Source organism: Saimiri boliviensis (assembly GCF_048565385.1).
Source record: "Saimiri boliviensis isolate mSaiBol1 chromosome 19 unlocalized genomic scaffold, mSaiBol1.pri SUPER_19_unloc_4, whole genome shotgun sequence".
Lineage (NCBI taxonomy): Eukaryota > Metazoa > Chordata > Mammalia > Primates > Cebidae > Saimiri > Saimiri boliviensis.
In genome coordinates, this window is record NW_027412505.1 from 454,440 (window position 1) to 481,833 (window position 27,394).

The 27,394-nt window shown below is 39.7% G+C and overlaps 1 protein-coding gene, 1 long non-coding RNA gene and 1 pseudogene across 3 annotated transcripts in view; 2 read left to right on the plus strand and 1 right to left on the minus strand.

Moving 5' to 3' along the window:
* The first annotated feature begins 2,104 nt into the window (after positions 1 to 2,104).
* Positions 2,105 to 4,759, plus strand: LOC141583355 (tripartite motif-containing protein 43 pseudogene; annotated as a pseudogene).
* The window catches only part of LOC141583358 (uncharacterized), a 38,416-nt gene continuing 13,254 nt past the window's right edge, over positions 2,233 to 27,394 (minus strand). Inside the window, exons 5-7 of one of the 2 annotated variants that reach the window (XR_012516014.1) lie at positions 19,050 to 21,790; positions 14,642 to 14,743; positions 2,233 to 4,091 (exon numbers count right to left, since the gene is read on the minus strand). This is a non-coding gene — a long non-coding RNA (uncharacterized LOC141583358). Of the gene's footprint in view, positions 4,092 to 14,641; positions 14,744 to 17,828; positions 18,557 to 19,049; positions 21,791 to 27,394 lie in introns of those variants that run through there. The other variant, XR_012516015.1, reaches the window with a different exon arrangement.
* Positions 7,398 to 11,015, plus strand: LOC141583334 (tripartite motif-containing protein 43-like). The gene is made up of 4 exons (XM_074392558.1): positions 7,398 to 7,640; positions 8,634 to 8,656; positions 9,187 to 9,284; positions 10,387 to 11,015. The coding sequence occupies exons 1-4, from the start codon at positions 7,398 to 7,400 to the stop codon at positions 10,878 to 10,880; spliced, it is 858 nt and encodes a 285-aa protein (XP_074248659.1). The 3' UTR covers positions 10,881 to 11,015.

Here is a 27,394-nt window from a genome sequence, read left to right on the forward strand (position 1 = left end):
CCAATTCCGTCACAACTTAATTAACCAATGAGAAGCAATCATTCCATTAAGAAAGGATTAATTATGTTATTCATTAATTTAGCACTTTCATTTTGTAATTTAGTTTTACTAACAGTTAGCATTTACAACTGGCTGATCATTTTCTATGAGCCAATTATTGTATTGAATATTTACACAATATGTGATTTTTAATCTTCAGAGCAATTCTCCAAGTTGGGCAGGGCAGAAGCCGCATTTCGTAGCTGAGATAAAAAAAAGATCAGGAGTTAAGTAACTTGCCTAAATCAGTACTAGTTTTAGAATGAAATAGGAGGTCCATATTGTTAATTCAGTTGTACCCTGTTGACAAAGGAAAAATATAAATAACTAAAACCCCCATAATTTGAATTTTGGCTATGTTCAATATTTATGAATTTAGTATCATGAACTCACATTTTGTAATAGTATATGGTAAATGAAACACAGAATCCCTATTAGCAGCTCCCATAAACAGATGAGACAATCAAATGAAACATAATTTTAATAAAATGCTATGAGCTTCTGAATCAAAATTACAAGGCATTGCTACAAATACAAAAATTGATGTGGTTACCATATGTAAAGCATGTACACATATAAACACACACACACACACACACACAAATTCTCTTTCTCTGTATCTTGTGTTAACACGCTGTATCCTTTGTTACAGGGGAAAGAAATGATACAAGAAAAGAAGGATGAAGACACAGTTCTTCCTTTGGTTTCAAAGGTTTGGATGGAAATTCAACATTTAGCTTAATTTACTTAGTGAGAAATTATTATGTGCAATGCACTGCTCAGTTGTTTCAGGAATTGTAAACATCAAATAGAGACACAGACTGGATCTTTACTATTATTTGGAGAAAATGAAACAAATATAGAAATAAGGAAGAAAAAGCTATGTGTCCTAAACAAACCATGTTTCTAATGATGAGGCATTTTGTGAAGGAGGGAAAACATCATTTTTCTTTTCAAGTTAGAAAATCAGCTTCATGGAATACACCGTGTTTGAAATCTACTAAAAGTGTTATTCTCATTATTGACTTCTTACCCACAAAAAAAGTTGGAAAAAATTATAAACAATAAGGAAACAGTTCTCCCAATATTTCCCTAAGGATAACACAATTATTATACTAATTGATTAAATCCCTTTAATTTTTTCTATATTTGTTAAAGTAATCAAATTCTATTTACAATTTTATATGCTTTCTGCTTACTTTATATTTTGTCACAAATATCTTAGTATATTGTATTCCTAATCATCAATTTTTTTATATTTATTTATTGATTTATGTGTTTTGGAGACAGAATCTCACTATATCATTGCAGTGGCATGATCTCGGCTCCCTGCGACCTCCGCCTCCCAGGCACAAGCGATTCTTCCGCCTCAGCCTCCATAGTAGCTGGGACTACAGGTGCCTGCCACTGCACCTGGCTAGAGCTTTCTAGACTTTCTCCCTATAACCCTTGAGCTGGGATGAGCAGAGCCAGGTAATATAGGAGGGAATCGTATGTCCCACGGCTGCTGAGAGGCCCTTGGAAGGCTTCATCTGTAGCACAAGGAGAAGGAGAAATATTCCTTCTGGAGTCGGGAGGCCAGGAGTAGCCTTAGATTAAATTCTTACATTACCATAAAAGTGAATTGCTGGGGGCTGTGGCTCAGGCTGCAATTCCAGCACTTTTGTAGTCCAAGGCAGGCAGATCACTTGAGGTCAGGAATTCCAGATAAATCTAGCCAACATAGTGAAACCCCCTCCTACTAAAAATGCAAAAAAAAAGTTAGCCAGGCCTGGCAGCGGGCACCTGTAATCCCAGCTACTTGGGAGGCCGAGGCAGGAGAATTGCTTGAACTTCAGAGGCGGAGGTTTCAGTGAACTGCGATAGCTTCGCGGCACTCCAGCCTGGGCGACACAGCGAAACGTCATTAAGAAAAAAAAAAAAAAAAACCTTTTGTTTTGAAGAAACTTAATCAACTGTGTTAACACCCACCTACGCCCTCTGAAATCCAATTAGAGGAAAGGGGTGTGGTCTTCAGAGACGTATAAAAGGACACCGCAAGAGCCAAGCTCATTCTTCTCCAGCACCCACAGAGTGGCTTTGCAACTGGCCTTGGAGACTTCCAAAAGCTACCGCCACTGCGCCGTGAGACCCTGATCCCTGAGCTGACTTCATCTTTTTGGACAGCAAGCTTTGGTGAGAACGTAGATCTATTTCTGAGGTAAGTGTACACTTTCCAGAGTAGGAGCTGCTATTAGGTTACAAACCAAAACAAACAAAATTTGGGGACTTTATCTGCAAACTTAGATTTTTTTTTTAGATTAAATGATGTCATTTTCTGAGTTTTAAAAACAGCTCCATTTCTTTTTTTAAATTATTTTAAACATAACCCATAGGTTTACAAGCTCCATTTAACCTATTTACAAATTAAACATTTTTGTCATCTGTCTTGCTGCATGATCCTCAAATTAATGTTATGATTAATTTTTTACTTAACGTATTTTTTAGTTGTTTTATAGATTATAATCATTTTGCAGTAGTTTCCAAATATCTAGTAATTCTTTAATCTCTGAAGACTCTGTAAATGGGTTAGGAGTGTTGTAATCTATGTGTAAAAATGTGTTATATTCTACTCTACTAGGGAAAATGTGCCTATGTTGCAATGTATGCCTGTACATAGGTAGAGTGCTTTGAATGATTTGGGCAAACATTTTTTTCTAAAACACGGTAAAAGTCTCTTCAGAAACCTCAGTTCCTCTGTGGGAGAAAGCCAGAAATGGCTATCCATGTAGGAAAGTCTCACGGGCAACTATGCAGAAATATCAGAAATAGAGGGTTTCTGTATTTATACTGTGTAGAAACCAGGATTTTAGATTTTTCCTTTCTTTGTCTCTTTCTTTGTTTTAGACAGGGACACACAGCCTAGAGTGCAGTGGTGGAAATAATCCTCACTACTGGCTCTACTTAATACCTCAAGCAATTCTTCAGCCTCATCCCCCAAAGTAGATGGGACTACAGGCATGGACCACCATGTTGGGCTTTACATATATAATCTATATAGTGTGTGTGTGTGTGTGTGTGTGTGTGTGTGTGTGTGTGTGTGTGTTTAAAGATGGGGTTTCACCATGTTGGTCAGGCTGGTCTTGAACTCCCGACCTCAAGTGATCCACCTGCCTTGGCCTCCAAAGTGCTTGGATTACAGGCATAAACCACCAGGCCCGGCTGTGTGTGTGTGTTTTTAGAGACAGGCTGATCTAGACACTTTGCCATCATGTCGCCCAGTCTAGAACTGAGCTCAAAAAATCTGCCTGACTTGGTCTCCCAAAATGCTAGGATTACAAGTTTGAGCTACCTTGCCTGGCCTATGTTTTCTTCCCCCACCCCTTCCATTTAAAACACCACCTTACTGTCTAGTGCCTTTTATTACTGCATGATACCATTTTTCTGACTGTGTGAAAGAGTAATGACAATGCTTCCAAAGGGCTTAGAAAACATTTCTATCCTCTGTATACCCTTCTATATTTTATCAATATATCCCCAAACTAACAGACAGTCCAGGAATAGTAAACATGCCACAAAGTTTTTGTTGATTGAATGAACACAGCAGCCTAAAAAATGATTGTTTGTTCTATCTTGGAGAAGTACCTTTACCTTGGTTTGTTTTGCCTTGGAGTGTAAAGGCTAGCTTTGCCTGATTTTGGACAAAGAATGACCTCTGCTTTATTTTCAAGCAGGGGCCCTCTGGACAACTCTGAGGGATCCTTGTTACAGTTAAATCAAACGATGAGAGTAGAAGAGCTTAGTTAGCATCCCCTCTCCAAACCAGTCCCTGGCAATTTAGAGTGTAACTACCCCATGAGTTGATAGCTTGATTAAATCCTAGAAGCCCAAGTAACTTGGTGGACACTAACACCTCAAAAAACTGACATTCTTCTGTGCAAAAGAGTTGGGTTTGGAAAGCTGGTTGTGCGTTGATTGGAGAACAATCACATTTTTCTACAGAGGTTGATGGCTCTTAGTGCCTCAGTTTTCTATTTGTCCTATCTCGGTCATTGCAAATGAAAGCCAATTCTCTAGAAAAAAAAAAAAAGATGTTATTTGATCACAACCTGATTGAAACTTTGCTTGGATCTTTGTCTCTCCAGGGCAGAAGATTAAATTCTTGTGGTTTTCTTCCCTCAGGAAAATGGACTCAGACTTCCCACAGGCCTTCCAGAAGGAACTCACCTGTGTCATCTGCCTGAACTACCTGGTAGACCCTGTCACCATAGGCTGTGGGCACAGCTTCTGTAGACCCTGCCTCTGCCTTTCCTGGGAAGAAGCCCAAAGTCCTGCCAACTGCCCTGCGTGCAGGGAACCATCACACCAAAAGGATTTCAAAACTAACATTTTTCTGAAGAATTTAGTGACGATTGCCAGGAAAGCCAGTGTCTGGCAATTCCTGAGCTCTGAGACACAACTATGTGGGATCCATAGGGAAACAAAGAAGATGTTCTGTGCCACGGACAAGAGTCTGCTCTGCTCACTGTGCTCTAACTCTCAGGAGCACGGGGCTCACAAACACTGTCCCATTGAAGGGGCAGCTGAAGAACACCGGGTAAGACACAGTGCTGGGATCACCTGCAGGCTGGAGGGTGGAGGAGTTAAAGAGATGAGAAGGGAGATGAGAACCATTGTGGTGATCACTCCATCTTTTACTGAGTGCCAGGTGCTTTTGGAGGTACCAATGATGAAATTTTGAATTCAATATGCAACTATACCTGCCTTCACAAAGCCTGCACCCAAAAAGAGGGTGATTAAGTGAATGTCACTATTACTTTGACTCTACAGTATAACACTAAAGGCATCGAAAAGCTACCAAAACTACAAGAACAAAGAAAATACATTTTGGAAATGTATTTAATCTTACTGGACAAATGACAAAAGCAGGCGGCCAGCATAGTGGAAGGGTGTTTCACTGATCATTACCTAGGTTACAAGAAATCTTCACTCACCAGTTCCCTAAACTGTTATACATCTGAAACCTCAGATTTGAAAATACCGAGGATGAGCAGTGAAAAAACTTGATTTATTTTCCTCTCTCTAGTCTGTTCATACATTTTAACCCTTGCCTGCATATCTCACTCAGAGTATGGAATCTATGGTATTTGATTTTCTGTTGCTCACCCTCATAATTCTTTTGCAGGAGAAGCTCTTAAAACAAATGAGGATTTTATGGGAAAAAATTCAAGAAAATCAGAGAAATCTAAGTGAGGAGGAAAAAACAAACATCCTCTGGAGTGTAAGTATGAGATCATGTGTCTTCAGGACATGTTTGAGACAGGCATGCCGAGAACATTTATATTAGCAACTTGAGTTGAAATTCTCATATGCCAGATTTTGTCATATGTTTATTTATAGCCTGGGAAACAACCTGACTGTTCAGCATAACAATTTTCAGGTGTTCTGGAAATGTTTTTCAGATAAGTAAATATATATATATGTATATTTACACATATAAATATATATATATATGTAAATTCTGAGAGGCCAGTATGTGCTTAAAATTAATCAGTATTTCAGGCAGAGGTTTCTGTATGAGATGAATTATGTAATACGGATTAAATAATACATAAATGAGAAATAAAGGCATTTAGCGGTAAATATGATGTTGCTCCTAGGGAAAAAAGTGGGTGGAAACAGTAATTTAAGAACTATGCCTGTGCTAGTGAAATCTGGTAGCAAAGGACCCAGACCATGATGCCTGTTTGAGTAGGAGAAAATGTAACATGATGAAAAGCTGAGGAGAAGAAACGAAAATGACGAGGGGAGTGAGAGAACAGTTTGTCAATATTGGGAGGAGAAACACAATGGAATGGGGATTCATGTTCTTAGAATGGTGAGGCGAGACTGTAGCTTTAGACAGAAGAAGGGAGGAGACAGAGCAGAGGTAGTCAGTTTCAGAGATGGGGGCTACAATGTTTATTGAGATCTTTTTTGTGTGATGGCTTCTGACCCTGATTAGAATATACTGACAACATTTACTAAGAATGACTGTTTAGGCTGTGAAGGACAAAGATTTGAGACTACAGACTAATTGAGTAACAAATATATATATTGTTGATGATGATTTAACAATCAATGATAAATTTTACTTGTTTTCTAGTGGTATTTCAGATTTGAGAGGACATATATTTAAACATTTAAATCTAAAGGGCTTTTATGCAGGTGTTCAAGAATTGATGAATTATAAACATTTTGAAGGAAGGTCTTTTTTTAGGTTCTGGGGTACATGTGCAGGTCATGGAAGATTGTTGCATAGGTACATTCATGGCAAGGTGGTTTGTTGCCCCCATCCCCCCATCACCTATAACTGACATTTCTCCCCACGTTATCCCTCCTACCTTCCCTCCCACTATTCCCCTCAGCACCCACAATGGACCTCAGTGTGTGATGCTCCCATCTCTGTGTCCACATGTTCTCATTGTTCAACATCCACCTATGAGTGAGAACATGTGGTGTTTGATTTTCTGTTCTTGTGTCAGTTTTTTGAGAATGATGGTTTCCAGGTTCATCCATGTCCCAACAAAGGACACAAACTCATCATTTTTTATAGCTGCATAGTATTCCATAGTGTATATGTGCTACATTTTCTTTGTCCAGTCTATCATCAATGGGCATTTGGGTTGGTTTCAGGTCTTTGCTATTGTACACAGGGCTGCAATGAACACATGTGTGCATGTGTCTTTATAATAGAATGAATTCTAGTCCTTTAGGTATACACCGAGTAATGAGATTGCTGGGTCAAGTGGAATTTCTATTTCTAGATCCTTGAGGAATTGCCACACTGTCTTCCACAATGGTTGAACTAATTTACACTCCCATCAACAGTGTAAAAGCATTCCTATTTCTCCACATCCTCTCCAGCATCTGTTGTCTCCTGATTTTTTAATGATCGCCATTCTAACTGATGTGAGGTGGTATCTCAATGTGGTTTTGGTTTGCATTTCTCTAATGCCCAGTGATGATGAGCATTTTTCATGTTTCTTGGCCTCACATATATCTTCTTTTGAAATGTATCTGTTCATATCCTTTGCCCACTGTTGGATGGGTTTGTTGGTTTTTTTTCCTGTAAATCTGTTTTAGTTCTTTGTAGATTCTGGGTATTAGCCCTTTGTCAGATGGGTGGACTGTGGATATCGCTCTGGTTCTGTGTCTCACTCAGTGGGAGCTGCACTCCAGAGAAGCTTCCTTTCAACCATCCTGGTCTCCCCTAAGGAAGATCTTTTTAACTTATCCTAGTGTTTGTAAAGAATGAAAATTAAACGAAGGAAAGGTCAGGATGAATTAGTGGGTTCTGTGAGGTGGAAGTCGACCTGGGTATGTAACCTACAAAATCCATGTCTCTCCAGGCCTATGCCCTTCTTCGTGCACAGATGATCAGGGTTGAGTATATGAAGGTGCATCCAGTTCTCCATAAGGAAGAAAAACAACATTTAGAGAGACTGGGCAAGGAACACGAAGAGATATTTCCACAACTCCAGAGAAGTTGCATCAACATGCATCAAAAGAAGAAGCACTTGAAAGAAATGTATCGGGAACTAATGGAAATGTGTCATAAACCAGATGTGGAGCTGCTCCAGGTAAGAACTGAGGATGTCCCTTGAGACACTCCATATTAGCTGACATTTACATCTTTGCTTTTCATTGGGTACCAAAGACATACTTCATCTCCTGCATTGATGGTGATAGACATTCCCACCTAGTTATAGAGATAAACTACAACTCCTAACCTAATCATAGAAACAAAGCTTTAGGGAGCTGTGCAGATAGATTTCCACAGAACATTTTCCACCTCAAGCTTCCTTCTCCAGTTCATTTCATTAAAACTCTGGAAGAGAAAACATTCATGTGAAAATAATATTTTTATCTATGTTGGATGATACATAGAAATTATGAAGAAACTAACATTTCCTTCTTCCTTTTTTTGGGCAGTCCTAGGTTTGAAATGCCCTTGACTTGAGCCACATTACCCCTCAGGAACTAGCCCTGAAAAAGACCACATTGTAGACAGCTGCAGCAATGCACAGTCACTACTCAACCTTTCTCTCTCACTCAGATCCAGGGTCCTGAATTTATCAGAAACAGATTCTGTCAATTGGTCTTACTGGTATTAATGTGAGAAATGAGAATACATTTTAAAAGACCTGCAGTGATAGTACGTAGTACTTCGAAAGTTTTCAAAACCTAAAGACTAGACAGGTAGAATCTAACAACTTGTGTGTTCATTTGCTTCCTTCTTTTGAGACAGAGTGTTGTTCTGTCACCCAGTCTGAGTGCAGTGGCCTAATCTCAACTCATTGCAACCTCTACCTCCTGTGTTCAAGCAATTCTCCTGCCACACCCTCCCCAGTAGCTGGGACTACAGGCATGCACCATGACACCCAGTTACTTTTTTTGTATTTTTATCAGAGATGAGGTTTTGCCATGTTGGCCAGGCTAGTCAGGATCTCCTGTCCTCAGGTGATCCATTCACCTTGGCCTCCCAAAGCGTTGGAAATACAGATATGAGCCACTACACCCAGCCAGAATAACAACTTTCTAAAGAAGTATCTTTTTTCTCTCTCTCTTTACAGGATTTGGGAGACATCATGGCAAGGTATGTTTTTGGTCATCATTGCAGGCCGAAGCACAAGGTGTGCTATGAAAAACATCAAGCTGTTTTCAACAAAGTGAAAACATAATTTGTTAACATAATGTGTCAGTGTGATTGTGTGTGTATGTGTGTGTACTCAGGTGTTCGTGTGTTATGTTGAATATGTTTTCTTATGCCCTGTATCAGATTTTAATCTTTTCTTACTTTCCCAAGTGACTCAGGGGGTAATGTTTTGAAGAGTTCAATGCAGAAGTTACTAGGATATAGTTGCCTAATTTTAAGATTCAGAATCATAATTAGAAACAAACTATTTGGTGGCAGATAGAGAGAGAGGCAATTATCTTTCAGTGGTAGTAGGTTAGAAATGGAGTGAATCCTTAGAAAGATTCCCTAAGAGAGCCATAAACCCATCCTAGGATTGTGGAGTTACATGACAATATCAGAAGTGGGTTTGAATGAAGGATTTCCTGTTGGAATCTTTTCTTAAACACAGACACCAGAAAGGTTAACCAACTGCACCTGCTTCCTTGCAGGAGCGAGTCCGTGCTGCTGCACATGCCCCAGCCTGTGAATCCAGAGTTAACTGCAGGGCCCATCACTGGACTGGTGCACAGGCTCAACCGCTTCCGAGGTGAGTGTCGCTGTCTTGCTGGGATCAATATGTAATGTCTTCAAGTATGGTTTCTATGGGCAGTTTTCCTAGTGTAATGATATTTCATCTGGAAGAAACTAGTTTGTGAATAAGTCTTTATATTTATAGTTTCACTATCATCAAAGAGACTAAACTAAAAGCTGGTAAAATGTAATAAGAATCAGCCATATAACATATTACTTAGAAAAACATAAAACATGCAGAATGGCTCCTTAGGACTTAGAAACATTCTCTGACAAAATTTCATGTATACAAGTATTACATGAGGTATACAGAACTGAGTTAATTCAGGACATTTCAACTTCAAATTAAGTGCTGTTAATGATTGTGATTTGGTGACAGTGTTTTTTTTTTTAAGTAAACTTCAGGTGAAGTTTCATAGCATTTGTAATTTTAATCATGTGCATTTTAATCAACCAAAACACCCATGAGTAACTTAAATAACAATGCAAATCTGAGAATCTGCAAACAATAGGAAAGTGATTTGGTGGTTGATGAGGCCTTAGATAGAACTCCAGGACAGATCATGATCAATCAGGCAGATAAAAGAAGTCTGTGCTGAAATCCAGCATGAAAGTCAGATAATTCCTGCAAGGAATCTGCACTTTCCAGAAGATGGATTCAGATTTTCTCTTTAAGTATGAATTTGCTTACTTAAGTGGCAGATCATATTTCTGGCAAAGTGATAATTGATTTAGGTGTAAGAATGGCTCCCCACCTCGTCTCCTGTCCCCAGCCTCCTGCTCTTCCCTGACAGGGAAGAGGAAATGCACATATATTTTATTGCCATGGACTTGGATGCAGTGCAAGAGCTTCCAGTTTTTCAGTTGTTATAAGAAGTAGCTGACTAGACTTAGGCATGACAATCCTCCCCTTATATTTTTGAGTTTATAGAAATTGTGGTCCTTGTAGTTTAGCCGTGTACTTATGCAGGTATCCTAACACCCTCTGATTCCAACATTTTTCCAGACAAAAGTTGCCTTTTAATCTTGACCTGTGGTTTCTAGTGAGAGTCTCTTTCTTATCTGAACCTAAGAATGTAGAAGCTGCTTTTCACTGGAACATTCTCTTTTTTCTACAGTGGAAATTTCCTTCAATTATGAAGTAAGCAATCACAATATCAGCCTGTTTGAGGATGTGAGAAGTTGGATGTGTAGACCTGAACGGGAAGGTGGATCTGTGAATTCTGACAGACCTGACTATTTTGCTGCATGGGGAGCCCAGGGCTTCTCCTCTGGGAAACACTATTGGGAGCTGGATGTGGACGACTCTTGGGACTGGGCTCTGGGTGTCTGTAAGGACTCCCAGATAAGGAATAATGGCACCATGATTACATCTGTGGACATATTTCTTCTTTTATGTGTGAAGGTGAATCATCATTTCCGTCTCTTGACCAGCTCTCCAATGCTTCCTCACTATGTAGAGAAACCTCTGGGCCGGGTTGGTGTGTTTCTGGATTTTGAAAGTGGAAATCTGAGTTTTTTGAATGTAGCCAAGAATTCCCTCATATGGTGTTACCCGGATGGCTCCTTAAATTTCCCTGTCAGGCCTGTCTTTTACACTGGCCACAGATGATTAAGATAAAGAAAGCTGACTGTTTGGGAACTGCATGTACAAGGGAGTCCTTCACTGTTCAAGCAAAGGAATCATACTGTTCGGGCTTTTTTTCTGTTTTAGTGTCACTTTATTACAGTTAAATAAAAAATATGTAAAATGCAAAATAGTTTTGTATGCTTTTCTACAATTAAAATAATCTCTAATGGCCCATTACCTAAAGTGTATATTGTGATTTTCAACTGCTTTGTGAATTTATTGGATGGAATTCTGGAAATATGTGGGTGTGTGATTCCAGCTGAATGATCTCAGGCAGGAACATAATTTGCACATCATGGACAGACAGGATTTTGTACAATGCATTTGCAAGTGTGGGAGCTCCCTCCTATTGATACAATAAAGTCTGCACCTCATCACTTTAGGGGGAACATTTATTTTACACCTAAATTGTCACTGAATCTTTGGGCAAAAATGAGGATTTAACAGGCATGTGTCCTATGGTGACAAAAACACATTCTGAGAAATGCATTATTAAGTGATTTTTATCACTGTGTGAACATCAGAGAGAACTTACAAAAACCTAGATAGAACAGCCATCTGCAGACATGGGCCAAATGGTGCAGCCTGAGGAGCCTTGCTTCTCTGAGAACTTGCCAGCAATGCCTGAGCTAGAACCCAAAAGGTTTAACCCACATTGACTTCTGTAGCTGTTTAAAAAAGCAAACAGCATCACCCAGGGGAAAATAGACAGAGGAGCAGACTGTCTGCTTTAAAATGTGTTTATACTTAAAATTCACACAGATTGTGAATTCTCACTGATAACCTAGACCTGAGACATCATCATCACCTCATGTTACAGTGGGAACACATTAGTGTCAGGAAAAAAGAAAACAAGACAAAACAAGCAAAACCCAGTTCTGATAAAAACCCAGATTCTAGTGAGTCAACTGAGTCTGTCTACCTACCACATGGTCATTTTCATGATCACCAATTAAATAATGGCAACAGATGTTCCACTCCCAGTCTAGCAGATGATCCTGACTGATGTCTGGGGTTCCTCAGTTGGGGCTGTTACCTCGAATATATTCAAAGGGCCTCTTCACATAGCCACTTGGGCTTGCTCACAGCATGGTAGTTACCTTTCCACAGTGAAGATTCCCACAGAGTCAGGAGAAGTGTTATTATGCTAGAGTAAAACATCAGCTATAGTCACAACACTACACAAAGTAAAGGGACTAGAACATTCAACAGTAGCAGTCTTGAAGTTACATCATAGGAAGAGAATGTGGGATGGAATGTATCTTTAAGAAGTGGACATTGAGGATCTACATCCAGAGACTGTGGTCCTATAAAACATGAGCTCTAAGAAGCCCTTTAGATCTGCTCCAGATTCGTGTAAAAGGGCAATTGACAATTGAGACCAAAAAAGAATTAAATATTCTTTTGGAATTTTTTTTCAAGATTTAGTATCAACTGAACAATCATTATGAAAACAACATGGCAAAACCATTGAGGAAGATGCACAAGATACTGAAGTAGAGGGAGTGAAGGATGATCCATCTCCTTCAAGATGACCAGAGACAGACCCACTAACTCTAGGACAGTGAGATGAAAAAGGTCAGTGCACCCTTGGCAGGAACCCCTCTGATGTCTCTAAGTGGCTGGAAACTATTAATGTAGGCCTTCTGAGTGCCTTGTACTTTTCAAGATTTCTTGATGGTAAGAGCCACTAACCAGATTTCATAATACATAGAATACCTTCAGCACAGAGGGTGAAAAAGTCTTTCCTTCAAAAGCCAGAAGTTCAGAAACTTGTAGCCACGGCATCCAATGGACCTTACTGTAAGTGTGGACTAAAGAGAGAGAAGCATTGGCTTTAACCTCAGATAAACGCTGTTCCATTCTCACTGCCCTGTGACTCCCATACTCACAAGGGAAGGTGAGGTTAGGTGCTGTGGCTATTCCTTCTTCTGGACTGTAGAAATGTTTGATGCTGACTCAGAGATATGTTCTCTGTTTATTAAAATCTAATGCCTATTAACATTCTGCTGTGAAGGAGATAGGCTGTGTCCTGTCACAGGCCTCTCACCCTGTGCCCATATGTTCCACTCCTCTGGCCCTTCGTGATCCATGATGCCTGCCAGAATCACTGAGATTCTTCTCCACCTCCATCAGTCCTCTGGCCCAGGTCTCAGAACACAGGTCCCTGTCTATCCATTTCTCATTATCTGCCCTTGTCCTTCAAATTCTCAACATAAGAAAAGTTGGTCATCAAAATATCCTGGAATGGGAAACAAGGGTTTCCTCTTTGGCCTGAGACCCAGCAATGCAGATGCAGGATTCAAAGGTAGGAGGAGGAAGCAAAAGTGGATGCCCTTGAAACTACTCAGTCACATCCTTGTGACATCTGAAAAGGTAAAAGGTATTTGGGGTTAAACAATTGGAACGGAGAAAGAGGACAGTCACGTTCAGGTGTATATGGAGAAAGAGAGATTCTGTCAGTGCCTTACACAAAGTACAACTCTCTTACTTTAATGGGATGTACCCATGCATGTGTCAGAAAAGTAATCCTAGGTGAGAAAAAGCAAAGTCATAGTGAAGAAGGGATCCAGATAAAGAAGGGAACAGGCAACATTTCCTGCACATTTCAAAATGATCATTTCCCGGAATTAGCATGAAGTGTCTGTTGTATATCAGTATCCAAAGTGAAAAAGACAGCTGAGAGTAATATGGTGTCATGGTTTAGAGCAATGTCTTGAAGTTAAACTGCCTCACTTTGATTCCCACACCCACTGCTTATAAGCCTCATTCCCAGAACAAAGTGCCTTTCTCAAAGCAATGTGTGTGGATGTGGACTCCATGGGTGTGTTATGCGTATATTTACATAATATAGTGTTGATATATACACAGTAATTGTGTGTACACACACACACACACACACACACACACACACACACACACACACACATATCCTGCACCTATATAAAATAATTGGATCAGTACCTTGCAAAATGGTTAAAATTTACTTAAACAAACAGCTATAAGACAGAGAAACTGTAAAGGTAGTTCAGCCAAAAAAAAAAGCAAATAAATGGGAATAAGAGAAATAACAGAAACTTATGAGGAGGCAAGGAAAAAAAGAGCAAATCATTGAGAGAGAACCCAGGTTTAAGATAGCAGTAAGTGAAAGTGCCAGAAAAAGCATTTTAAAACCCAAAGAACTATAAATCGTTCTACTATAAAGACACATGCACATGTGTATTCATTGCTGCCCTGTGTACAATAGCAAAGACCTGGAACCAACCCAAATGCTCATCAATGATAGACTGGACAAAGAAAATGTGGCACATATGCACCATGGAATACCACACTGCCATGAAAAACAATGAGTTCATGTCCTTTGTAGGGACTTGGATGAATCTAGAAACCATCATTCTTAGCAAATTGACACAAGAACAGAAAACGAAACACCACATGTTCTCACTCACAGGCGGGTGTTGAACAATGCAAACATGTAACTCAGGGAGAGGAGCATCACACACTGGGGGCAGTTGGGGGAGGCTAGGGGAGGGACAGCAGGGGGTAGGGAGTGTGGGGAGGGATAACATGGGGAGAAATGCCACATATAGTATGCACCTATGCAACAACCCTGCATGATCTGCACATGGACCCTAGAACCTAAAGTACAATTTAAAAAAATTAAAAAATTTAACAAAGTTCTTTAAAACTTCTAACATTTGCATTAGAAGATTGATTAGAGAAAGGACACATTTGCATATCACCTGGGACGGAGGTTTCATTGGTTCTCACACTCAGGGTTCTAAGATGCCATGATCGTGACATGCAGCAGTCACAGATCTCAAGGATCACTGGAGCTCTCCAACCTGCCTCAAAAGAAAGCAGAAAATGCTGAAGGTCTCGGCTAAGGGATTCACTATCTAGGACTTGGGCTTTAGCCTGTGAATCACCTTCCTGTATGTTGTCCTCAATTTGTAGAGTTGTGACACAATGCTACTTTTCAGCTCCCAGAACATCTCAAATGACACCACAGGCTGCTCCCCTAGGCTCCTAAGCCTTGCTGTGTCTCCTAGTCTTAGTTTGGAGAGCCATGGTGGTTCTCAGTCACCCTCAGAGTATGGGAGGCAGACACCCCAGCCAGTTTATAGTGGAGCCACAGAAAAATGGGAGACTTAATGAGGCTGTGTGAGGACACTGGGAATATGAAGTATAAAGGACTGAACCCATATGTTCTGGCTTCAACATTTTTCCCAATCACCCAGGTGTGCACCCACTCAGGACTCAACTTTCCTTTTGTTCAGTGATGCCTGTCAAATAAGCTTTAAATAAACTTCCATAGATTAGGGAGATCTGGCTCTTAGCTTAACAGGTTCAATGAAGGACTTCACATGACTGATTATCTGTGAGAAATGAACCCTGATTTCCTGGGGTTGAGAATATTATAGATTTTATAATGTCTTCACATTTCAGTCCACATTTATTTTATGAATATGCTCCAAAATTTTATTTGCTTTCTTTTTTTTTGAAGATGTGTTCATATTTCAGTCCACCTTTATTCTGCAAACTATGCTGAAAATTATTTTACTACTTTCTAACTCTCTCTCTCTCTCTCTCTCTTTCTGAGACATGGGTATCTCATTGTACTATAAAAATCTGCATTCTCTATCTACTAGATTATTCTTTCAAATGTAAATAGATTTTGTACTATCCATTCCATAAGTAATTTATACTGCCTTTTACTTTGTAATCTACTATATACATTGGTTTATTACACTTTGTGTTTCTATAACAGAATTCCTGAGGTTAGGTATTTTGTAATAGAAAGAAGTCAATGCCCACAATCCTGGCTACTGAAAGTCTAAGATTGGGCAGATGGACCTGGTGAGGGACTCTGGTAGAGTTCATTTATTCCAGGAAGTGGAGAAGAAGCAGGCAGGTTCAGAGACATTATGTGGTGAGAGAGAAAGCAAGAGAGAGAAACCAGGAAGACAGATTTTTTAAAAAACAACTTGCTCTCTCAGAAACATAATCATTCCTGCTGAAGCTAAACTTCACAACCCCATCTCAGCCCAAAAACATGAAGGCATTCCCATGACCCAAACACCTCGGAGTAGGCTCTACCTCTCAACACTGATAAACTGGAGATCAGTTTCAACATGGGATTTCACAGAAAGGAGCCAAACCATAGAACATATGATAGTTTAAGTGATGGTAGCCTCCTCATTTTAAGTTTTATTTTCTCCTTCCCTATCACTTTATCTTTTTTTAATAAATTGAAGATCCCGGAAAAGTTTCAAAATCAGCACTATGAAATAAAATTTTGTTGTAATTATTTAAAACCTAAACATAATGATATTTTCTTAGACAGTGAATCTGGCATTCAATCTATTTCTTGATTTTGTTGGCATTCATCACTTAGAATTTTCATTCATTATGTTCTTGGAAACTTCAATGCAATATTTCTTTATATTAGGTCTTTTATTTGTTCATATATTTGTTAGCTGCACATGTAGTATGTATTATGTTCTAAGAATTGCATTAGAAAGTGAGAATATAGTGGCAAATAAGACCAATTCTGGCCTTACCATTTTAGAATGTACAGTTTCATAGTAATATCTACAAATTGAATGAGAATTTGTTGGATATTATGAGGAGCTAGCATAATATTCTTAGAGTGTGTAATAATAACTGTCTGGTCTACAGATGGTGGGAGGAATTTCCCAAAATGCTTTTGTTTGAGGTTTTCTGAAAAGTAATGAATGATTAGGATTTAGAGACATAATCAGCCAGATACTTGGATCTACCCATCTAGATCAGACTTCAAGAGAAAACTAAGAGCTCTAATGAGTTCAGTAACTGAGATATTCAGCACTTTATTCTTCTACCCCAACTTAGTTTAAATAGGTGAGTAAAACACATTGTTTACAATATGAATGCCTTGGATAAATTATGTGAAATGCCAGAAACAAGACACAAAGAACCACATATTGTATCATTTGATTTGCACAAAATGTCTACAATGCACAAATCCATAAAGATCTTAGGTATATATACTTATTTGTAGCTCTAACTCTCACTATGCATATAAAAATAGAGACAATTATAAACAAGAGACAAGAATAACACAGAAGAGAGAATTCTCAGATTTTTCTCAAGAACAAAAACAAAGGTTCTCTAATAACAATTATATATATGGACTGCAATTCTTTCTTTTTCAGATATGGTTGAGCTTCCTTGAAGAGACTACATAGTTAAGTGTGTTGATTAATACCCTGCAATGGAGATTGTATTGCTTAGGTAGAGTATCTTTAAGGTCCCATGTAATTGTTTTAAAAGGTATAAACCTTAAAAACTATTTTGAGTTTGTTTCATTTTGTCTTTTAGCCACTCAATAATAAATTTTCTGTGTATTCTTTTCCCAGCGTCGTAGAGACTAGAAGCCCAGAACATCTATTTCTTCATAATTCCTGCCAGCAGAATTTTAGATTGTATTCCACAAATACAAGGCATTAACAAAAGCATTGGAGGGGATAACAGAAGCAAGTATCACTCCTGTTCACGTGGGTGCAGCAAAGAATCACATGGGACAGGACATGCATATGACAGACATAAGGTTTTGCTAGTGACTGTGGACATTGTCTATCAAAATACTCCCACTAGTGCTGCAGAAGTCTGAGAAAATCAATGACTACTTCCCATGTTAACTAAACAATTTTGGTCTTCTAGAAGTCACTGGCAGATTTCCTTGGCTTTTTCTTCCTCAGATTTTCTATAAAACAGCTATTTTATAAGAGCTGTTTCTAAATTCCTTTATTAAATATCTTTCTGTTTGCTATAGCTACAGTGCTTTCTGTCTTCATGGTCATAGCAAGACTTGTTGAGAAAAAATGCGCAAATGACATACCAATAATACAACGTTTATAAACAGCAACTTTTAATATAATATGCTATATTTTAATTTCTTATTGGTATCATCATTGATGCCATGCTCTACTTCACATGTCAAAAATATTTTAAATTGGCTATAAATATATATGCTTATATTTAATCTGTGAGAAAAAAAATGAAATCATTAGTTTAAGAGCATGAATTATTGTCACTTCTAGGAATCACTTAAGGAATAACCGTAATAGATTGTTGTAATAATTATGTTTTTTTAATTCACAGGTAGCCTTACTGAAGCATATTCTGACTTTTATTTTCAATGGGCTAAACAAACAAAATTTTATGTCTTGATTTTCTCACTTTCAGTTTGTAATACATATTTAATTTCCATAGTCACTGGGTAACTATAACATGGAAAACACAATTTATTTCTAAAATTAGCTCTTTGTGTTTAATATCATTCATTAAATAAAATGTAGTTTTTAAAACAATTGCCTCTGATGGCAGTGGTGGCCTATCTGGAGCAGCCTCTGTGGGGGTGCCAGCTGCAGTGGGGGAGGCACAGCCAGGGCTGCACACTCCATGGAGCCAGCGGGAGCCAGGAACAGGTGGGAAGCCTGCCCCCTGCTGAGTTGGTGAGGCAGAAGAGCTAGGCTCAGGGACACAGCTGCAGCTATCCAGCTGCAGCTCCAGACTCAGGATCCCTGCACTCTTGGGGACCAGGAAGCGCCTCTCCCCCAAGTGGCTCAGATGTCTCTGTTCTTACTCCCTGGACTCTGCCTTTCCCTTGGCACCTGCAATAATTTTGGAGGAAAGCTGTGGTCAAGCCCGAGTGCTGTTGCAACCCAGCCAGTTGTGCACATACTAAAGACAGCACTGACAATATCCCCCACCACTGCCTTGGTGTCTTCCAGATTTGGGGTGCCAAGGAGCACAGGAGGGAGACTGGAAGGGGCTAATGGCAGCTTGGCACAGGGTTGCAAGTTCTCCTCTGTGAAAACAGAGTGGTTGAGTTGTACTGAATGCAGATGGTGGCAGGCAGACAGGTTCTTGGGCACAAAGGGTGGGCCCCTGTTGAAACTCAACCTTCAAGCCAGGGATGGGTTACCAGTTCCAGGTGGAGTCTGTGGTTTGGAGTGAGAACTTATGGTGCTTTTTTTGGCTCATCCACGGCCACCTATTGATCAATCAGCACTCAATTCCTCCCTTCTGAGCATATAAAAACCCCAGACTCAGCCAGACTCACACAGACATCGGCACTACCAGCTGCAAGAAAGAGCTACTCACTTTGGATCTCTGGTGAGCTGTTTTGTTGCTCAGTGAAGCTTCTCTCTGTCATGCTCACCTTCCAGTTTTCCACTCATTCTACTTGGACGTTGAACAAAAACTCAGGACCTGCCAAATGATGGGACTGAAAGAGCTATAACACAAACGGGGATGAAACATGGCCCCTACTCATCACTAAAAGGAGAGAAGAGAGAAGAGCAGTGGCCCTTTTGGAAGCCTAGATCTAGGTGCTCCCCAAGCCAGGGCTGACACTCTTTGAGGCTCTGCAGTTTCTGGTGTCTCCAAGCTGCCTGGCACCCACAGTGGAAGATAATTTTAATACACCTGGTCCAGCCACAGCCTCACTGGGTGCCAGCACCTGTGCCAGGGCCTAGAGCTGCCCACTCTGCCACAGCTGGCACACCTGGCTGTGAGCAGTGGCCAGAACCCACACTGGCTTACACACACCTCACTGCTCTATGCCTTGCTCACTCTTGGCAGGCACAGAATCTGAGCTGCTAGCATGAGCCAAGCACAGCCTGCTGGGCCTAGTGGATGGAACCAGCCCCGTGACCTGAAAAGAGCTCAAGCAAAGATGCTACCAGCCACAGATGGAAAAGTGGCTGGTTCTGAGCTGGAAAAGTGACACCCTAAGGATCCTGTGACCCTTCCATCATATTTTCTACTTTGAACTCGAGAAAAAATATGTAAAATTAAAAGTCCAGTATTAAAGGTAACTGATTCCATATTTCTGTTAATATCTACAACTGTTATTTAAAATCTGTTCTAAATTTTTAAATTATACCTTGACATTGTTCAATTTTATGTTTATAATTAGGATATGCTTTAAATTATTTACTTTGGCTTTCAAGGAAATTTAAATATTACACAGAAATGTGACACTAATAAAAAACAAAGATGCTTTCAGAGTAGTTTGATTATTTAGGACACAGGACTATTTAATTATTATAGTCTCCTAGATAGCAGCTCAATATATTTTTCATACTTTACTGCACCATTCTGTGATACATAAAATGTAAAACTAAAGATATATATTAAATTGTACTTGAGACTATTTTATTTCATTGGATGTATTAATAAAAATTCAGGTTAGTGTATACAAGACTATTTTAAGCAACATGAATATGTTTCCATTGTTAATGTTTTTGCAATATAATGCATAAGGTGTATAGTTCTCTATGGGAACAGATATAAGTTCAATGTGAGCATTAAATGTCAAATTGTATTTTATTTAACTCATATAATTAAATTTCATGGTAAGGTGTTGAGGTATTATCTGATGATAAATATTAAAATAAATATTTAAAAAATTAATGAAACCATTTTCTTTGAAAAGTGTTTAAATAATTTTTTAAAATAGCATGCTCTTCTTGTCTGTAAATGCTATGGAAGTTAAAGTTATCTTTTAACGTCTAAATGTTCAAAGACCCTCAAATTAACAACCAATTTAAAATTTGTAGTTTTCCTGAAGGTTTTAGTAGCAGGCAACTTTTATAAAATGCAGAATGTGAATTGAAGATTTATGTGTCTGTAAAACTCATTATGGAAATAGGTTCATAGTGTTCCATCAGAAAACAGCACCTGCTTTTGTTTAAGTTCTATTTTGTGAGAAAACAAATTTAATCTATTGCAGAACTAATCCAGTTACATGCATTTTGTGAAATATAATACATAAAAACAAATTATGGAAAATTTTGACTCAGATATTCCTGTTTCTGTAAAGCTTTGCCTTTCATTCTCAACCAAATATGTTGCTGATATCATGCTTATCAAAAAACATAATGTTTCATGAAGTTTGTATCTTAAAAAGAAACTTTACAATTGTTATTTTTTTTTACTTTTATTTTGAAAAACATTTTATAAACTTAAGGAGATGATAATCTGAATGTAATTTACAGGATAATGCACCACATTAAAAGTAGAGGGAAGAAAGTGAAAAATACATTCAATAAACCAACTTGCAATTCTGGATTATTCCTAAATATAGTAAGCTTTTGTAGCCAAATAAAAATTGATGTACATAACTTTTTTTTAAATCAAACCCTACTCTATATAGACATCTGAGGTTTTAGAGACTAGAGAAAACCATATATAACAGACAGAATTTTAAAGAATAAATGAGACATTCTCTTTGCGTGGCCTGAGCTATATTTAGTGTTTAAAATATGCATATGTAATATTTTCTCTTAAATTATTAATTTGCACATAGACATATACATTATACAAAAATAGGTTCAAGTTTGATTTGATAATCAAGGGTTTTCCTCAATTTAAATGAAGGACTTTTTAGGGCTAGAATAATATTTTAGATTAAATCATTGATATCTTTCTAATGACAACATGTCATACTGGTTCATTTTTAGCGTTTTGCAAACATGTTCTTTTAAAATTTTCCAAATGCACATATGAAGTAGAGATTACAATGAACCTCCATGCAACAATTTCCCAACTATCAGCGCTTTCTTCTGTAGTAACAGATGATCTACTAATCTCATCTTAACATCTATATTAGCTTTGACATTCATTCTGAAACCACAATGTGGGATAAAGTTTCCATCTCAGTTTTGAAGCAGATGTTGGAGAAAAGCATGGCCAAACCACAATGAAACTCTTCAAGTTTCTCTGCAAAATGGTACAAATCAATTTTTCTTACTTTTTTTGGCCAAAGCCGGTTGCCAAAGGTGGCCAGGTTCAGCTCAGTAGGCGTGGAAGTCTTCTCCCTCAGTGAAGCACTGCAAGTCCTGTGGCAATGGTTGGGATGTATTAATTATATTCCAGGGAGCATAGTGAATAAATTATAAATTTGTCAGTTGACTTGAACAAGAGCAACGTTATTTTTTGGAGTCTTCCTATCCAAGGGTATAGCATTTATTTTCAATTTGTTCAAATCCACTTTGTGTGTCTTGGGAAGTTTTCTTACTTATGTAGCAAAACAACAACAACAACAATAACAACAACAAAAATGCTTTTGTTACATATACTGTTTAGATAACTTCTCCTTATTATTATTATTATTATTATTATTATTTTGTATTTTTGAGACAGAGTTTCACTCTTGTTACCCAGGCTGGAGTGCAATGGCATGATCTCGGCTCACTGAAACCTCTGCCTCCTGGGTTTAAGTAATTCTCCTGCCTCAGCCTCCCGAGTAGCTGGGACTACAGGCTGTGCCACCATGCCCAGCTAATTTTTGTATTTTTAGTAGAGATGGGTTTTTACCATGTTGACCAGGATGATCTTGATCTCTTGACCTCGTGATCCACCCGCCTCAGCCTCCCAAAGTGCTGGGATTATAGGCATGAGCCCCTGTACCTGGCCTCCTTTTTATTATGTCAGATAGAACTTATGATTGTCTTTTGAATTTAAACCACTTTTATTTTATTGTTTTTATTAACTTTTTAATTGCAGCAGATTTTTTTATAAACAACAAGCAGTATGAGAGGCAATATAAAATGTGCAAATAAGTAAGTATGTGTTCATGTTCTTAAGCAGCTCATAATTACAAAAGACATAAGATATATCTAGTTAGTGACACTTTTAATACTACTTAAAATAGTAGGTAACAAATCTATAAAATGGTTTGACTATGAATATGATTGATTTAGACATATGTTCCTCTGTGGAGCAATGTATTTAATTGAGCTAAGTAGATTAACAGTGTGTGGCTCTTTATTATTCCCCAAATACCTCTCATGAACTACAAAATAGTATTCAATAATATAAATACATATGTGAAAAAACATTTTTCTGACCAGTGGCATACTTACAGAGTTTTAAATAAATATGGGATATATAAAGGATGCTGTGGAACAATAAAAATTTGATTAAATTATTTTGTCATCGAGGCTAAAGTTTAGTGCTAAATATTTTATTTTAAATTATCCGAAGATAAGAATTTAATAATACTGGACACTGTTAGAGTAGATCTCAATCATTGGCACTAAAATACTTACCTCTGTCTGCTGAACTCTGAAATCTTACCAGTATTACTTTTCTTGTAAGGTACAGCTTAGGGAAGATTGGCCCCATTGCCATGCAAAGAGAGGTAAAGTGAGATTCTACTCAAAGCAACCTTGAATTTGAAACTGGGTCTTCCACTGTTTCAAAGCTGAACTGTAGGTCCAAATGTGTACATATTTGGACATCATTATCTTCATCAGAATCCTCAGGCATGTGTCCTCAAGGGCTTGTGTGTCGGCAGTACTCAGCATAAAGTTATTTCTCATTATGGCAAATTATAATTAATTTGCCAGTATATAATTCATTATCAAGATACAGTTATTTATCATTATGGCAAGGACAAATTTAGAAGACTTACTAAATTTACTTCTTTGTTTCCCCAGCTGGAAACAGTCAATAGCTACTGATATCACCAGTGTGATACCTTGGCTGAATACCTTGGCTGTGTTAACTGCTTTGACTCAACACGCAGCAGAGGTATTGGTGTACTGCACCTCGAGATGCTGAAATATGGCTGAAGTCCAGGGTCACTGGCCCAGGCCATCCACTGAGGTCATCCCATGCGGCATCAGCCACTGGTTCCGATGAACCCACCATCACTACACTTCTCATCAATCACCAGTCACTAGACTGAGAATTGTGTGAAAGCTGGGATCCTATTTTACTCACCTCTGTGATCACGGTTCTTAGCTAAGGGCCCAGCACAGAGAGGCCTCTCAGCAGTGTTCATCCATGACTGAATAAAATTGATTAGAAACCTCCGACTCTTTCACCTACATTTCTGTTCCCTATGTCTTGTGAGGATGCTCTTTCTCTCAGAAGGCTGCAAATCCCCTTCCCTAAAGAGGCGCCTGCCCTACACCATCGCGGCCCCAGGATCCTCTCCTGTGGGAGCTTGAAGGAAGACAAGCCTGTTCTGAATTTTTTTTTGTTTTTGGAGGTGGAGTGTCGCTCTAGTTACCCAGGCTGGAGTGCAATGGCATGATCTCAGCTCACTGCAACCTCTGCCTCCTGGGTTCAAGCAATTCTCCTGCCTCAGCCTCCCGAGTAGCTGGGACTACAGGTGCACACCACAATACCCAGCTAATTTTTTTGTATTTTCAGTAGAAATGGTCTACCATTTCATGTTGACCAGGATAGTCTCAATCTCTTGATCTTGTGATCCACCCACCTCAGCCTCACAAAGTGCTCAGATTATAGGCGTGAGCCACTGCACCCAGCCAATCTGAAAATGTTCTCTTACACCTCCCCCTGTCATTAGGAGCAATGTCCTCTGACATACCCTCCCATCTTCCAGGCTGCCACAACACCTCAGTTGGGTAGAACTACCGTATCTTGTTGAAATGATCTGTGTGTGTTCTTCCACTCACTGGCTTGTGTTTTTTTAGAGACATTAAATACCTGAATCACAAGTGCTTAGCCAATATAAAGAAAAGTAAATAATAAATATTTACGGGAAACTTCCCTCAACTGAAGATGCAGAAGAATAGTATAAGTATCACTGTTTCATATACAAGCAAGGTACACTTACTCTGGCACCTGACCCAGGACAGAGCTGTTTGATTAAGAATGAACATCTCCAACCTTTCTCCAAGCACGGTTATTCCCTCTAACCCACACTGACCTGAAGAGCATCGACTGCTACGGCAGCCCCGAGGTCGAGGCTCCTGGGTCTGGGGTGGGGGCTCACGGTCACATCCTCCCGCTCCTGGAGTTGAAGCTGCCCCTCACTATAAACCAGCTCTGATCTACCCTATGCCTCTCTGGCCAGAGGCAGGAGATTCCCGTGGAGTAAGTTTCCCAGTCCCCACTGCTCAGCTCATGCTGCTCCTTGAGAATTTAAATGATCACAGGCAGTGCCCATTTCCCTTCAGGCTTCTGTCCCAGTTTTCCCTTATTCTCCCATTCTTTGGTTTTCATCTACCAATGGCTTGTCCTTTGGGGATTATTCTCATCCCCTAAACCTGCTGAGTTTCTTTATTCCACCTGTTCCCTGATCTCTGGGATTCCAGTGTGTAGACTCAGCTCAGCCTTCTGCAGGAGACACACAGAGTCAGGTCTCAGCTGAAGGTCCCAGGCAGTATTGAAAACCATCTCAATTCCTCAGAGATGCAGAGAAAACAGAGCAGGAAGTGACCTCGGAGAGGTACAAAAAGCCCCTACCTTGCCGATGAGGAACCTGAAGCCCAGAAAGACTGAGACTCTCCCAGGCTCCCTCCCTCACCACTTGGTGGCAGCAGATCCCACACAAGCCTTGGCCTAAGCCTCCCTGTGCAGAGCAGGTAACTCACCCTCCAGAAGCTCACTGCTGCCGTTCAGAAAACTTTAGATGAAAAACAGCAATGTCCACTGTGATAACAAAAAGAGTAAAAGCCCCTTTCTTTGGACAAACCCTTTATCACAGTTCTATAGTCCTGGTGATTATACTCGGTCAGCTGTCATTCACTAGCTGCTAGATTGGGGCAGGGAGCACATAGGATTAAATAGCGTTTCACACAACCCTGCTTTCCCGGCCTGGGCTCTCAGCTCCTCCATTCTTCTTCAAAAACTTTCTTCTGCTCTAACTGCTGGAGAGTCCAGGCCCTCATGTGAGTCATTTCTCCATGAAGATCCCTGTTATTTTCTTCCTCTCCTGGAGATAGAGAGGGCAGAGATTGGTTCTGGGACTCCACAGTCTTAGGTTTTCTCCTAAGCCAGCCAGGGCAGCTGAAAGGAATCATGACTGCGAGAGGTCAGGACAGTGAAGAGGAGCACGGGCTCACAAGGACAGCCCCTCGTGGAGATGGTCAGGACCATGACACCAGCAATATCTGACCAATTCTGCTGGGATGATGCAACAAGGATTAAGTGGAGGATGCCGCCACGAGGAGAAAGGGGAAGAACCAAAAGAGTGGGGGAAGAAGAAAAATAAAATGTTTTCAGTAACGATAGAAAAATATGCAGAGCCCAGAGACAAAGCCCCCTGTCACAGAGGGTTAGTTCCAGGCTGAGGAGCCCAATCAAGAAATTCCTGCTGGACTTTGCTCAGCCCCATTTCAAAATGGTTTTGGATCAGTGACTTTGTTCCCTCCACTTTCCCTCTTTTTGAACAAGAATCACTAGTGTCGTTACTCTGTGACTGTCCCACCAGTGCACATTAAGGACAGATAAGCTGTTTGTTCAGTTTCACAAGTCAACAGAGGTAAGGGAATTATATCAAGGATCTGTATTTGGGCCAGGCACGGTGGCTCATGCCTGTAATCCTAGCACTTTGAGAGGCCTAGGGTGATGGATCCCCTGAGGTCAGGAGTTTCAGACTAGCCTGGTTAACAGGGCAAAACCCCTTCTCTACTAAAAATACAAAACAATTAGCTGAATCCAGTAGTGCATGCCTGTAATCTCAGCTACTCAAGAGGCCGAGGCAGGAGAATCGCTTGAACCCAGGAGGCAGAAGTTGCAGTAAGCCAAGATCACACCCCTGCACTCCAGCATGGGTCACAGACCAAGACTCACTTTCAAAAAAACAAAAAACAAAAAAGAATCCGTACTTAATGGACACCCTCAGAAGCCTCATTCACACTTGGTGTAGATGATTTAAACGAGATTTTAAACTTTTAATCAGATTAGAGCTACATGACATTTTTCACTTTGAACTAATGCATTCATGACACGAAACTTGGAAACCTTAGGTGAAAGGGTGAATGTATTTTGCATCTGTGAGGGATGTGAATGTCTGGGGAATAGAAGTTAAACTGTGATAGGTAGAATTTCTAAAATGGTCTCCAAACATGCTGTACCCTTATCTCTGGAACCTGGTAAGCTGGTAAGACATTCCTGTGATTACATTGTTACATGGCAGTCATATGACTTTAAAGAGTGATATGGTTTGGCTCTGTGTCCCCACCGAAATCTCATGTTGAATTATAATCCTGAGTGTTAGAGGTGGGACCTGGCAGGAGGTTACTGGATCATGGGGAAGGTTTCTAATGGCTCAGCACCATCCCCCAAGTGCCATCGCATGAGAGTTTCCATGAGATCTAGTTGCTTAAAAGTATGTAGCACTTCCCCCCGCTCCTCTCTCTCTCTCTCTCTCCCGTTGGCCATGTGAAGATCGTGCCTGCTTCCACTTCTACCATGATTGTAAGTTTCCTGAGGCCTCCCCAGAAGCAGAAGCCTGCAGAGCCCACAGAACCATGATCTGATTAAACTTCTTTCTTTATAAATCACCCAGGTCATTAATTATACACTGCAAGAACAGACTAATACAAAGGCTGTGCTTTCCTGAGTGCACCGGATCTAATCACATCACTCCCTCAGTGTCAGAGATTTCTCTAGTGGGTAGGAAAAGAAAAAGTCAGAGAGAGGATAGGAGCTGCAGAAGAATTCCATGGGCTGTTGTTGGTTGG